Below are 15,500 nucleotides of genomic sequence, written 5' to 3'. Positions count from 1 at the left end.
TTTTATGCTTTCAATAGAGATTATATTCTCATGAGTGAAAGTTGTTAGAGGAATAACTATAAAAGGGGCTTGAGCCCCTGGTAAAGAAAGGCGGTTTTTGAGTTCTAGAGACTAAAACTGATTATTATTTCGTATGCTCTCATTGACTTGATTGTTGGAGTGTGATTAACGGGTAAAGCCCCTCTGTTTCAGCGGAGCGTTGTTCCAGTGCGCTAGGAGGAGACAAACTAGAAGTGGAGCTTGCCTATCCAGTCAACCCGAGGTCAACCGAAGAGAACATTTGGCGCCCTCCGTGGGGCACGTTAAAACCTAATCCCATCCACATTCGTTGTTCGAGCTTTCTGATGAGATGAGAAACACCAAGCAAGCACCGTTGGGATCTGAAGGAAGTGATGCCCCGCCTTACACCAACTCGTGGAGACCGAGAGGCTGCAAGCGGAAGTTAAAGCTAAGCAATATCTTTTGCAACAACGCTTGATGGTAGAAATCACGGCCTCCCGCATGCCTATAGAGGAGCATGCGTGGGCCAACGAGGAGCTACAGAGGATTCTGCAGCAACGTGACCGACGTTCCACTAGGGAACGAACTTCGAACTTACAAGTAAGGGACACTTCCAAGCCATTCTCACAGACGATCATGAATGAGGTCGTTCCACCTCACTATATCACAACCAAGATTGTCTTTTTCACGGGGGTAAAGGACCCTGAAAGCCATCTCACGACGTTCAATACTCAAATGATCATCTGAGGAAGAACGAATGTCATTCAGTGCAACATGTTCATGGACACTTTTACAGGTAGAACCCTCCAATGGTTCAGTGGGATCCCCGACGACCACATTACCTCTTTCTCCTAGTTCGCCAAATTGTTAAGAGAATAGTTCTCCGCCAACAAGGTCAAACCTCCAAGGTCGTATGACCTCTTTGGCGTGAGGCAAAGGGAGGGAGAGAGGTTGAAGGAGTATCTGAACAGGTTTAACATGCTAACAATAAGACTTCAGACGCACGATGAAGAGATGATGATCGTCGCTTTCGAGCAGGGGATGGTAGTAGGGCCATTTAGTGATTCGTTGATAAGGAATCCAGCGAAGACGTTTTCTGAGGTGCGTGAGCGGGTTGTCGCACATATTGAGGTGGAAGGAACCGTGCTCAAGAAGAACGACAGCTCACGCTCTAGGAAGCCTAACCCTAAGGAGAGCAACTGAGATCGACCTCTGTGGGATCATGAAACCTTTATTGAGAAGAGAACGAACTCGAGGTAAGTGCCTTATGTGGCTAAGAAAAATGAGTCGAGGGAGAAGGCGTGGGAAGAGCTGCAAGCTCAACCCATGTTCCGTGTATCCTACAAAGAGCTCTTGGGTATGCCAGGAATGGTAGACAAGTTGAAGTTTCCCCATAAGACGGAAAGAAGCCTAGGGTCACGAAACGATGCCTGGTGCGAGTTCCATAGGCATTCAGGCATAACGTGGAGCGATGCACAACCTTAGGTCACCAATTGACTGACCTAGTCAAAGATGGGTTCTTAAAGGAGTATCTCGAGGATAGCCAGGAAGGACCACAGGGGGAGGTTGCCCTCAGGGAGGCGGTACATGAGACACCGATCCACGGGGAGTTAAATACCATCTTTGGAGGATTTTCTGGAGGACGAAGCTCGGCTACCAAATGTAAGCGGTAACGAGGCGACCTGACCATACTATGGAGCCCGCCCTATACTTCATAGGTTCCGATCTAGAAGACGTGTTTTCCCACGAGAATGATCCGGTGGTGATATCATTCATCACTATGGGACGAAGGGTACATAAAGTTTTGGTTAATCAGGGGAGCTCGACTGACGTGACGTTCTGGGAGACGTTCGTCAATTTGCAGTTATCCCCTGACTAGTTGAGGCCATACGATGAGTGTTTGGTCAGCTTCGCGGGAGATCAGGTAGAGGTGCAAGGGTATGTTGAGTTGGGGACAACCTTCGCTGATGAAAATGCGGCCATGACCATCACCATCAGATATATTGTTGTTAACGTGCCTTCTGCTTATAACTTGCTTCTAGGTCGGCCCTCCCTGAATAGGTTGGGAGCAGTAGCCTCGACGACTTAGATGAGGATGACGCTTCCTTCAGAGGAGGGAGGAGTAATCACCCTAAAGGTCGATCAGAATGCGGCCAGGAAGTGCTACGAGAGTAGTTTGAAGAATCGAAGGAAGACTTACATAATCGCGTAGTCGAGGTGCTTAGGAATGAAGCGTATAGACTAGAGACCCTGGAGGGGGAAGCCATTCCTCGAGCGGGGAACGTGGCAAACCTCAAGTTGTATTTTAGCTAAGCTATTCTTGCTTAATGCTTTCTTTTTGAACAATGTGATGGTTAAGGTGATGCTCTTTTTTCCTTGAAGGGATTTTTTAATGAGGTCACCTAATGATAAAATTTGTTCTTGGAAGATGATGCATTTAGTTTTATTGACCTACTTGAATTAGCACACAGTAAGTCGACCTAGCTCGGCATAAGTATGTATGCTCGAGCATAGGTGCCATGTGGGATTAATTTGTTTGTTCATTTACTTAAGCCTTTGTAAGTCGACCTACCTCGGTATTAGTGTGTATACCAGAGTATAAGTGCCATGGGAAATTGATTTGTTTTAATTAAGCACAAATAAGTTGACCTACCTCGGTATAAGTACGTATACCCGAGTATAGGTGCTTTGTGGGAGTAATTTTCTTGTTGAGTTAATCGAGTATGGGCAGGTAAGACGACCTAACTCGGTGTCAGTATGACCACCTGAGTATGGCGCCCTGTGTATAAAATGATTACCTAGTGGCAGGTAAGAAGACCTAGCTTGGTGTCAATGCAGCCACTCGAGCATAGGCGGCCTGTGGGTAAAGGTGTTGTAGATAAGGTACTTGACCTGGTAAGACGACCTAGTTCGATGTCAGTACGACTACCTGAGTACGGGTGCTCTACAGTTTAATTTGTTATGGTTAAGTTGTTTGATTTGAGGCAAGGTAAGACGACCTAACTCGGCGTAAGAATGAATTATAGGCGCTTTGCAAGAGATGTCATGGTTAAGTTGTTTCGGTACATGGTAAGTCAGTTATCTCAGTGAGTGAATGATTAAATGATCAGCCGAGTAGGCGCTTTGCGAAACAAAGCTTGGTGAGATCAAGATATATGGCCCCGGGCTAAGTTTGCGAGATACACCTATGCAAGTCGAGAGTGAGCATAGGCTTGTCGTAGCTATGGGTGTATAGTTCATCAAAAGGTTAGTTCTTTGTTAGTTGAGGACTCCGCGGTTTTTCATGCTTAGATTTTGCCTAAGTTTCATTCTTGTTATCTTTATTACTTTATGCTTAAAGAGGTAGAGATGGGTTAGTGTAAGTAATAGAGTGTCTGCATGTGTGTGATAGTAGTTGTTATACTTGAGCTAGTTTGCTATATGATAAGTTAAGTAGCAAGCACCCATGAAGAAAGGTGCACAAGATTATCTTCTATTGTTAGTTGTTAGCACAAGAATATTTTTCTGTTATATATGTTTTTAGTTGAAATTATATTCTCATAAGTCTCTTCGCCTAATCAAGCTCGGCTCGAGCCTGGGGTTGAGTACTGGACAAAAATGCTCGAAACCTCAGTCCAGGTATTTGGGGGAGGTCCGCTTGGCGTTTGGGCTATAAAGGTGGGTCAGGAGCTCGACCCAGGTAGGGGTTGACCCAGAAAAGGTAATTAAGATAAACGATAAAGAGATATTTTATCTGTTGTGATATTATTCTGAAGATGAAAGATATAATTGTTATTGTTTAAATATCTTACCACATTATTCTGAAGATAAAATATATTTTATCTCTTGTGATAATATGCAAGTTAGTTCTATATTAACTAATACATGTTAATTACATATTAATTAATAGTTGTTGAGAATAAAAGAGGAGCACCCGAGAATAATGGTGCACATGTTAAACAAAATATTTTTCTGCTGTTAGCACCTGAAGATAAGTGGTGCTCGTGAGCATGTAATTTTCTGTTATTATTTTATGCTTTTAGTAGAGATTATATTCTCGTGAGTGAAAGTTGTAAGAGGAATAACTATAAAAGCCTCCAGTAAAGAGAGGTGATTTCTGAGTACTAGAGACTGAAGTTGATTATTATTTCATATACTCTCACTGACTTGATCGTTGAAGTGTGATCAACAGGTAGAACCCCTTTGTTTCGGCAGAACGTTGTTCCAATGCGTTAGGAGGAGACAAACTAGAAGCAGAGCTTGCCCATCCAGTCAATCCGACGAAAACACATTTCATGTTATTTAATTTGTAAATAAAAGATGAATAATTCATCAATTTTTTTTGTGTGAAATCTTTATTAATTCGTCTGACCAAACACCAAAACTATAGGTATCAGACAAAACTTACTTGAAAAAACCTTTTGTAAACCGAATTCAATCCTCTCTTCTTGTACTTTTTCTTTCTATTTTTCATATGTCCAAGTATACAAGGTAGAATTTTGTAAATATGAAACCACACAAATATTTTTGAAAACAATATACTTTTGTTTACATTTGATTTTCTGTTACTTGCACTCTTGATTTATTTTAACACCAATTAATTTCTTAAATAGATTTTTCGAACGTTACTGGAATCTTATTTCCTTGTATATGGACAATGTATTGGACATTGTTAGTAATGTTAAAGGCCTTTGAGCAAATTGATTCTTACCAATTATATGTCATATATGAATATAGAAAGTAAATCCTTTGCTTTTGATTGTGCTTAAGTTAACCACTTAACCTTTGATTAATTAAACATACTATTGTATAATTTATAAGATTATGAAATCCTTATACTTATAACTTTAACTTTGCTAAATAAAACACATGTTAGAAAATTTAACTTTTTTTTTTAATAAAACACATGTTAGAAAAATTAACTTTTTTTTGGAATAAAACACATGTTAGAAAATTTATAATTGATTCAGAAATTAATTCAAATTTATATTTTTGATTAGTCTATTAATCTAATTTAGCGCTTTAAGCACATGTCTCTATTTACATAAGATTTCATGTATTTATTTCGACGATGTTTATACTTTAAATTTAACTTGCATGTTGTTAATAGTTTGTATTTGACTTAATATTAGTTTCACATAAATAAAATTTGTTTTATTGTAATCAAAACTCAGATTTGTATCCTTGTTGCCTTAATATTATTACATACTTAATTTATTTTTATATTCATTTTAAATATTAACCATTTATAAAGATATGTATTAATTTTGTTTGTTTTATTAAATTATGATTTTTTTAATATTATATAATATTATTTTATTAGTAAGTGTTGAATCTCATTTGAACCATAATTTAGTGACAAATTTAATTTTGAAAAAAATAGTCAATAAAAAAATAACAGAAAAAAATTAGAAAATAGAATAAAATTTAGTATTAATAAAAAATAAAAAATAGAAAACAACCAAAAGAGATACACTCCTTAATTCACAGGTATCATCAAATCGGGAAATGGAAAAGATCTGAGGGAGAGAAACCCTTCTTATCTCTGCGTCCCACTGCAGCGGAATCCATGAAGTCGTGAACGTACATTGAATGTTCAACGACGTCGTTCCTTGTTCATCCACTTGGTAACACTCTTCCCTTTCTCGCATCTTCCCTACTCGACGAAAGATCTTCCATGAGCGCCTCCAACAAATGGAGAGCAATGTCACCGCACCACCACCACCAGCAGCCTCTCTGCACGCGCACGCACCAGATCGGAACCCTCCTCCTCGTAACCACCACCTTCTTCTTCACGCGACTCCTCTCTCCCTGCAGCCTATCCACCGGCATCGTCCACGTGTCACACCCGCAGTTACAGTGGGGGCAGTCGCAGCTTTCGCTCAAGATCTACGTCTACGAACCTGAAGAAATCAACGGCTTGAATGATCTCTTGCACGGTCGAGACGGTAAGGTCACGGAAGAAGCCTGCCTCAAAGGTCAGTGGGGCACTCAGGTAATTAATTAATTAATTAATTAATTAATTACCTAATTAAGTAGTTCCTTTCCCAATTTTCTTAATTAATTTATTAGTGAGTTAATGGTTGATTAATTTGTAGGTGAAAATACATAAGTTTCTTCTGCAATCGAAGCAACGGACGCGGAAGAAGGAGGAAGCGGATCTGTTCTTTGTCCCGTCGTATGTCAAATGTGCGCGCATGATGGGTGGCCTTAACGACAAAGAAATTAACAACACCTATGTCCAAGTAATTCATTCTGAATTTTGTCTTAATTTGATTCCATCAATTGGATTTGCAATTGCTTTGTTTTAACTGAACTTCTTGCAGGTCATAAGCCAAATGCCGTATTTTCGCTTATCTGGGGGCCGCAACCACATTTTTGTTTTCCCCAGGTAAAAAGGGTTGTTTATTTCTTGTAGGAAAATGCTAACTAATGTAGTTAGGGAACTGATTAAGAAGTTGAAAGTGGAAAGTTTTTTTATAGGGATGGAGAAAATTGTACTGTATCAGGGTTTTTTTAATGCGCTCCTATATTATTTTTATAAAACCTTTCTCATTTTAATTCCTTAAGACAATGTTAGCAAGGTTCTTTCTTGTATTATGAAAAAAAACATACACTGCAGATAATAGCTAATACTTGATGTGTCTTTGTGTTGTGGTCAGTGGAGCTGGTGCTCACTTGTTCAAATCATGGGCAACGTATATAAATCGCTCTATTATTCTTACACCTGAGGTGAACTCTTTTTGCTTATCATTGGTGTTTATTTGTTTTGTTTGTGAATCAGAACTGCGAAGATTAGGTTTGTGAACCAAGCTGCTTGTTTATTGTAGTGGACTGTGTCTTTAGCAATTATGGGGATGAAATTGTGTGTAAGGCTGAAACAAGCTTTAGAATAAAGTAGTGAATGCACTAATTGGCATGGATATGTCAATGCTGATCTGTTTATATGAAATAATTTATTAACTACCTTTTGCTCTCTTTTTGGTGAAAGTATCATATGAGGATTGCTTGATTGGGAATTAAGTGAGTGTATGTTTTTCCATCATTTTCTTGTTGGTGGTTTTGGTTTTGCCTTTCCTTTTTTAATCTACTTTGAGGAGAAAAAGTTATAAAATCTCAGGAGCTGGGAACCTACTTGTATCGGTAGTTGGGCTGATCTTCTATCAATAGGGAATGTAACTTGTCTAAAGTTGGTTAAAGAGCCTATTAATTATTAACAAAGAGATCCAATAAAACTACCCAGAATCTTAGCAAAATAAAGTGATATTTTCTAGTGCTACTTGAAGTTAGTTGAGGAAGATATCAACTTTAAATATTAGATAATATTAGTTAAGATTCAAAAGATAACGAACAACTAACTAGAGCTTATAAATACATCTCTCACTATGAACAAGGGGAATTCAACTTGAATTCTTTGGTTTGAAAGTATTTAAACTTTTGAACTAGAACAATGGTGGCCATCGTGGGGTTAGGTAAAACTTCTCCTACCTCCACAAAATAGTAGATAACTTTTCCCAAAAATAACTACGACATCACGAGGAATCAAAGACAACAAATCTAACCCGAAGAAGACAGTCACATTCCTACTTTGTAGAAAATGTTGGTTACCATAAGGAGCGATCAACGATGCCTACGAGGTCTTCATGGACAATAACAAGAGCGTCAATTACAATTCTCGAGGAGCTCAAGAACGCCTTCCTCACAATTCGATGGGCTATTGATTATCTTCTCAAGACTTTTTCTGAGCCCAAATTAGATTTTGATAATATTTTGATACAGAGATATAATACTTTTTTATTTAGAATAGATCTAAATTTATTTTTTATGAAGGGCTTGACCATTCAGCCTAATTTTTGGAATTTTCAATCGACCTAAAAAGGGTTTGACCATTCAGTCCAATTCCTGACATTGCCAGTTAACTTAAAAATGGCTTGAATGTTCAACCCAATTCCTGTTATCGCTAGTCAACCTCAAAAGGGCTTGACCGTTCAATACAATTTCTGACATTGCTTGTCGACTTAAAGAAGGGCTTGACTTTTTAGCCCAATTCCTGGTATCGCTAGCCGACCTAAAAGAGGGCTTGACTATTCAGGCCAATTCTACCCAATTCCTTGCATCATCAGTCGACCTGGAAAAAGGCTTGACCATTCAGCCCAATTCTTGACATCGCCTCGACCAAAAAAGGGCTTGACTATTAAGCTCAATCCCTAACATCGTTAGTTGACCTAAGAAGGGTTTGATTGTTCAACCCAATTCTTGTCATAGCTAGTCGACCTAAATGAACTTGACTGTTCACCCAATTCCTAGCATCGCCAGTTGACCTAAAATGGGCTTGATCGCATCGATTTGAAAAAGGGCTTGACTGTTTTGCCCAATTCTTGGCATTTCCAGTCGACCTAAAAAGTCCTTGACCATTTAAAAAGCGTAAGACTGACCTATGTGTCAGCTACAAAAATTTAAAAAAGTGTAAGTCTGACCTACGTGGTGGCCACAAAGCGTAAGATTGACCTACGTGGTGGTCACAAAAATTAAAAAGCCTAAGACCAACATACGTGGCGGTCGCAAAAATTTGAAATCGTAAGATCAACCTTTGTGGTGGCCGCAAAAATTAAAAGGCGTAAGACCGACCCATTAGGCGACTGCAATAATTTAAAGGTGTAAGAATGACCCAAAGGGCACCAACAAAAGTTGAAGCGTAAGACTAACCCTTTGAGGTGACAAAAAGATTGCCACATGATGTTTTCGTATTAAGTCCAATCCTTTGGGATGACAAAATGTTTTGATTGCGACATGATGTTTTTTTGAATATGAAGAATTTTTTTGCTGATCAGCCGCACCCCAGGTGGAATGGTTGAATTTCTGCTGACCAGCCACACCCGCAGCACGATTGGTAATTTTATTACTGAATTGGTAAACTTATAAGGTAATTTAAATCAGGGCAAAACAATAAGAAAGAATAGAGCCTTAAAGACACAACTACATCATAATTTATTTCTTGGTTTGTCGTTGGATAAACCACTTCGCTTCGTCTACTCAGCTTGAGGCTGGGAGACTATGTACTAGTAGTTGGTCTGATATTCTATTAATAAGGAATGTAACTTGTCTAAAATCGGTTATTAATAGGGCCTATTAATTGTTAACAGAGAGATTCAATAAAACTACCCAAAATCTTAACAAAAATAAAGGGATATCTTCTAGTGGTACTTGGAATTAGTTGAGGATGATATAAACTTTAAATATTAGATAATATTAGTTAAGATTCAGAAGATAACAGACAACTAACTAGAGCTTATATCTTTCACTACAAACAAGGGGAACTCAACTTAAATACTCTAGTTTGAAGGCATTTAAACTTTTGAACCAGAACACTACTTTTGGTAAGTAAATTTGTTTCTTTTCCCAGTCCTGACAGAATACTTGAAAGACATGAAGAATTTGGTTTTAGATTATTGCATTGTAAATTTCTTAGTGATGGTAATTATGAAAAGAATAAGCTTTGGAATGATTAAGTTTCAAGAACAAGTAAAGCTGATAGCACATTCTGTTTTGTGGGAACAGTACCTGAATTTTCAACGTGTTTATGTTTTATTTGGGTTGTGTGTACAAGGCTAGATGCATCCTCAGAAGAAATGACACATAATTGTGTTTAATTTTGCTATACTGGTGGTGAATGAATATTGAATAATTCCCTGGAACCAACATTAACGTTGAACTAGATCAGAAGGTGATAAAAGAACGCAACATGAGGATCGGAACTCAACTTCGTAGAATTATGCATATACAAAAAACCATAATTATTGACATGCACGTACATCTCCCTGTTCCGTGTTTTGCATTTTCTTGCTTGGGTCTCCCATATTTGCTAGATTGTGAGCTTCTAGTTATACTTTAGTTATTGTTTTATTTGTCCTTGTCCAGAATAATAGAAATTAGTTAGCTATCTTTTTATTGATCTTTGTCTAGAAAAATAGGAATTAGCTAGTTATCCTTTGGTATCTTTATATTTTTTATTATTTATCCTTACCCTTATCTTTAGGAAAAGGGATTTGTTAGAGGGATGCCATGGGCCAGGCCCATCATATCCATAAATAGGAGGATACTAAGGTAGAGGGGAGGCATTCAGATCAGTAAACCTTGTGAGAATAGAGTAGTGTCTCATTCGTACGAGGCTATGATGTATGGATACATGGTATTTCTGGTCCTGTATCAGTATTAGTGATTTTCGGATATTGTATATTCTTCGGTGCTTAGTTTTGAATATAGAAGAGAGGACTTCAAATATGAAGATGCTCTCATGCATTAGCTGGCGCATCTCTATATCTATGTTCTTGTGGCGTTTTCAAGAGCATTACTTTTTTTCTCTCTTAATATCTATGTTTTCAGATTTAACAAACATTGATTTTTCATTCTAAAACCTACTATAATATGTATTGTTATCCTAGTTATCAGAATCTCTTTACGATTGGTATCACAAGATTAATCTTTTTTTTTTATCAGCAATAAATGAATTAAATTAAGGGGATACTTAAGGGGTATCCCAATCCGTGTACCACAGCCACAAAGTTACACTTCCACAAAAGAAAGTATAACCAAAAACCTAAACCTACAAAAGGGAATGGCAAACCCAAACCAGCACTTATAAAAGAACCAAATGACAGAACCAATAAAAATAACAGCACCCTAAACCCAACTGCCCTCCAAAGAACAACACAACAACACCTAAAAAATCCTAACACTCTTCACCAGTTTTCCAAGCTGCTCCCCACGGCACCCTTCTAATCACAACCTTCATTCCTTCACCGACCCCCCCCTACACAAACGAATTATAGCAGTCCAACCAGCCAACCAGTCCACCTTTACACCAAACAGCAATTACGTAACCCGACATAACGCCTTGGTTACTCATTGCCACAGCTTCACATTCCTCAACCAAGCTATCTCTACCCCCGAAAAGCGTGGCTCAAACCCAACCTCAGCTCCCCTCCAAAGCATCCAACCTTGATCTAAGCACGCCCGTGACTCCAGAAACTGCAGGAAGACCACCCTGCCACCACAAAACAGCTGTTCCCGTGTTATGACTCCTTTATAAAGATGCTTCGTGTTCCTGCAAAAGATGATTGAAGACCAACCCCAATACAGGTAACAGCAGCTAACCCCTAAGGGATTCACTCCATCACCATCACCATCACCATCACAGGTTCCATCCGAACCATAACCTTCACATGATACCAACCAGAAAAACTAGCTTCTTCAGGAGACCCAAAACCAGGAAACATTAGCAGCTTTTAATGCAGATAATTGGGTTGAAAACCCAATCTGTAAAAGAATAAGAAAACGAATGGGCTTTATGCTTCAGCCACAACCAAGACTTAAGTTGGGCCCTCTGGAATATCTCCTCTGCATCTACTACCCCTTGCTGAAAGGTAATCAGATTCCTCTGGTCCCATATACTTCTAATAACATTAACCCATACCCCTTTCCGGATCTAATTCTGCTTGTTACTAACTTGAAACAAGTGGAAACTTAGGAAATGCCGCTTAAGATCATGATGCTCAACAAAAGAAATGCCTACCCACTGAAGGCATTGGGACCATACCTGTTGAGCATATTTACAATCCATGAAGAGATGTTGACAGGTCTCTTCCTGTAACAGACACAAGGGACACACTGTTGAGTTCAACATCATTCCTCTCCGGCTCAAACTCACTAGTGGGGATTCTCCCCTTAAACACCCTCCAGGAAGTTACCAATACATTTGGAAAGGCCTTCACCTTCCACAGGAGCTTAAACACTTCGTCATTGTTCCCTCTACCATGCTTAGATAGACACTCATACGCTGAGCTCACTCTACCATCACAAGATTAATCTTAAATGACGTTGTCTCTCACAATATGAATGCATTTATGTAATCTCATATCACTGATACGATTCAACAATTTATCTTTCTAGTTTAAACTATTTACATTGAAAAGCATATACATCTATAAGATATATTTGAAATAATATTTCAGTGCACCTGAATCTTGCTATGCAAAAAATAGCTCGGTGATTCACGATTCAAATCTCCTTGTGACCTTGATTGCGGTAATGCAATGTATATTGCAAGCTCTTGTGTAACTATAATATAATATTTTAATTTTTTTTTTTTCATTCTAATGTGTATTAAGTATTTTTTTCTGTTATATACTTTTAGTGCTAAAAATAGTGTTTTTTAGAAATTATACATTTTCCAGTGATTAACTGATTTTATCATATACTGATATTAATAATAGTATTTAGAACTATATAATAGTTCTTTAATAACTAATAATTGATTAGTGATGATATATTTTTAAGCTATAAATAGTAATTCAAATATGCTCGAGTGGTTCAAAAAAATTTATAATTGATTTGTTACTGTATATTTTTATTATAATAGTAATAGTAATAAAAATTATTAGAATAATTTAAAAAAAGTTATGATTGAAGCAGAAATATTATCTCCTACTTCAGTTAACAAAATTGTTCTTTCCTTTTCACTTTCTGTTCATAACATGTTCCATCAATTTATTGAGAGGTTCCTTGAGCTCAAAGTTCTTTCTTTGGCATGCCAATGTAGGGGGATCGGACTGATAAGAGAGATACAAGTGCCTTTAATACTTGGAAAGATATAATCATTCCAGGTAATGTTGATGATGGTATGACTAAAACTGGGGCCACCGTGGTCCAGCCTCTGCCTCTGCCTAAAAGGAAGTACTTGGCTAATTATTTAGGACGTGCACAAGGAAAAGCTGGTCGGCTTAAGCTTATAGAGCTTGCAAAGCAGTTTCCAGAGAAGGTATGTTATCTTCTGTGCTTGGTTTGTTCTCTGAGTGAAATTTTGCCATCAACATTCGTCAGATTATCTCTTAGGATTTTTTTTTTCCATTTTTGAATTCTACTAAATTATAAAATCAGTGAACGTGATGCTAATGCAAACCTTGTAGTGGCTGACAAATTCTGATTATCATTTACATGGATCCAATTCTCATGTCGATTCAATCTTTAAAATAATCTCTGCCATGGTACAAAATAATATATTAAGCAGTATTGATGGTATAAACAGTTGGAATGTCCAGATTTGAAATTCAGTGGACCTGACAAGCTGGCAAGGAAAGAATATTTTGAACACCTACGCAATTCTAAGTTTTGCCTCGCCCCACGCGGAGAGTCATCTTGGACACTTCGGTTTTATGAGTCCTTTTTTGTGGTATTTAATTCTCCCCCTCCTTATGTGTATCTCTCTTGACGAGAACGACTTACATGAGAAGCAATCCATTTTGCATTTGACAGGAATGTGTTCCCGTTATAATATCAGATCAAACAGAATTGCCATTCCAGAATGTCATTGATTACAGTCAGATATCAATAAAATGGCCATCTAGTCGAGTGGGTCCTGAACTATTGCAGTACCTGGAATCTATACCAGGTGGAAATGCAGCTTCTAGTTCCCCACACAATATCCTAGCTCTTAGGTATTTTAAGCTTTAAATCTAATTTATTTGTTTTGATTATTGCAGATGAAGAAATAGAAAGAATAATTGCTCTTGGTCGACAAGTTAGGTGCTGGTGGGTGTATGCTTCGGATTCAGAACCTTGTTCGGCAATGCGTGGAATTATGTGGGAATTGCAGAGGAAAGTGAGGCAATTTCACCACTCAGCTGAAACATTTTGGTTGCACAATGGATCAATTGTAAACAGGAACTTGGTTCAATTTTCCAAATGGGAACTCCCTGTGCCTTTGCCTTGACAGCCTCGGAGATAGATAATGCCCTTGTACACATTTTTTTCTTATACTTGTTATTTGAAGCTCATGTTAGGTGCTCTTGATTATCATCATCTTCTCGAACAAGAGTTTAGCGCGGGACTATCAACTTTAACTTGAAAATGACATCTTATTCTTTGTGAGGTGGCGAATCTGCTCAACCATAACTCATCTCGTTTTATCCAGGGAAAGAAGTCGTAGTTTATTTTATAACGAAGTCACAAAAGTAGCCAAAATAGAAAAACAAGAAGAAAAAGAGCAGAGGATAAAACTAATTATCGAAGAGCTGGGCTAACTGTTGATCTGGACTTGAAGCCCAACCATAATGGCCAATGAAGTGAGGAATTTGAAGATGAGTGGAGGAACCCATTGCTGAGTTTGAAGATCTTGTAACTTCTCCTGGATAATGTAATTTGGTGAGAATTCTAGTATATCCAAGAGGGGGAGCCAATTCATGATGGTCAATGTGAAGTAATTATTGCATTTTTGAGGAAGGCAAACTCTCCTTGGTGAAGTGCAAGTTATCTTAATGTTGTGTTTGGATTAATTAGGGAAATTGTGAAGATTAAAGAGGATGTATGAGAATGTGTAAGGTTGTTTGAATTTAGTAATGATAAAGTATATTTGTGAAGATGTGATGTATTGAAATTTATGAGTGATGTGATAGTTGAGAGAGAAAAAATTTAGAAATTATTTTAAAAGTGTAAAATGGTAAGTTTATAAATTTATTGTTATTAAAAAATATTTGAGTAATTAATTATTATATATTTTAATGTATGTTTGAGTTAATTAAATTTTTATAATATATAATATCCATAATTACTTATATTTTTTTAATAAAAATATTAAAAAATATAAAAGAAAATAATTTTATGTTAAATTTAAATAAATTTATTTAAAATATATTAAAATTGATGAAAATAATATTTATTATTATATACATTTATTATTTTATATAGCTATATGTTTTGTTGGTATTATGATTTTATTTTATTATTTATAATTATATATTGTTATTAATAGTATATATTTTTTAAACTTATAAAAAAAATAACACAACAAATAGAAAAAAGAATTGATTTTGTATGAGAATCGATTCTCCTTGTCCTATATAGAAGTGAAAATTGATTCTTAATTGTGGCACCAAAATACCAAAATCGATTTTGTCTTATTTTATACCAGGATGAGAATTGATTCTTCTTGTCCTATACTTCAACCAAAATTGATTCTAATACAAAATGAACTAAGAGAAAATTGATTATAATCCAAAAATCAGAGCATGCAAAATGATTTTACCTCTCTTTTGTATCTCTTCTTTGGCTCGTCCTCAAGCACAAGAAAGAACTTCAACGCAAAAACTCAAGGCACAACTCTCACAAGACTCATACTCTCTCTTGAACAAGGAAAACTCACTCACGACAACTCTCACAAGACCAAATATGCAAATGAATGAAAACAACTATGTTCACGGCTGGAAAGCTTTTGATCAAAAAAATTCAAAAAAGTAATAAAAAGGTTCCTCACAGTGTGGTGCAGTGTGTTCAGCTCATGCATTGATTTGTCACAGTGGTGCCAGTCACAGACCAATCTCATCTCATGCATACAAAATTCCAAAGTTAGGTTCAAAGTATTGAGGTAAAAGACTCTTATCCTATGTGGACATCAATGTTAATCTTTGCTTATGTGAGAGGAAACCAAAATACATCCAACCCACTCCCCCATTTGCACCCTCGCCTTC

General features: G+C 37.1%; 1 protein-coding gene across 3 annotated transcripts; it reads left to right on the top strand.

Moving 5' to 3' along the window:
* The first annotated feature begins 5,442 nt into the window (after positions 1–5,442).
* Positions 5,443–14,393, top strand: LOC137813445 (Exostosin family protein). Of its 3 annotated transcripts, none has more exons than XM_068615700.2 (8): positions 5,443–5,974; positions 6,078–6,224; positions 6,306–6,370; positions 6,642–6,711; positions 12,578–12,796; positions 13,064–13,207; positions 13,291–13,426; positions 13,518–14,393. In XM_068615700.2, the coding sequence occupies exons 1-8, from the start codon at positions 5,657–5,659 to the stop codon at positions 13,745–13,747; spliced, it is 1,329 nt and encodes a 442-aa protein (XP_068471801.2). In that variant the 5' UTR covers positions 5,443–5,656; the 3' UTR covers positions 13,748–14,393. The 3 variants fall into 3 exon arrangements, 2 of the variants coding, with proteins under 2 accessions (XP_068471801.2, XP_090155957.1); XR_016519332.1 differs by having other exon boundaries at positions 5,461–5,974; positions 13,077–13,207; XM_090299831.1 differs by lacking the exons at positions 13,064–13,207; positions 13,291–13,426 and having other exon boundaries at positions 5,461–5,974.
* The last annotated feature ends 1,107 nt before the right edge of the window (positions 14,394–15,500 follow it).

This window comes from Phaseolus vulgaris, chromosome 1, assembly GCF_051622355.1.
Source record: "Phaseolus vulgaris cultivar YP4 chromosome 1, ASM5162235v1, whole genome shotgun sequence".
Taxonomy (NCBI): Eukaryota; Viridiplantae; Streptophyta; class Magnoliopsida; order Fabales; family Fabaceae; genus Phaseolus; species Phaseolus vulgaris.
The sequence above is the reverse complement of the archived record's forward strand: the minus strand, read 5'-3'. Positions and strand labels throughout refer to the sequence as shown.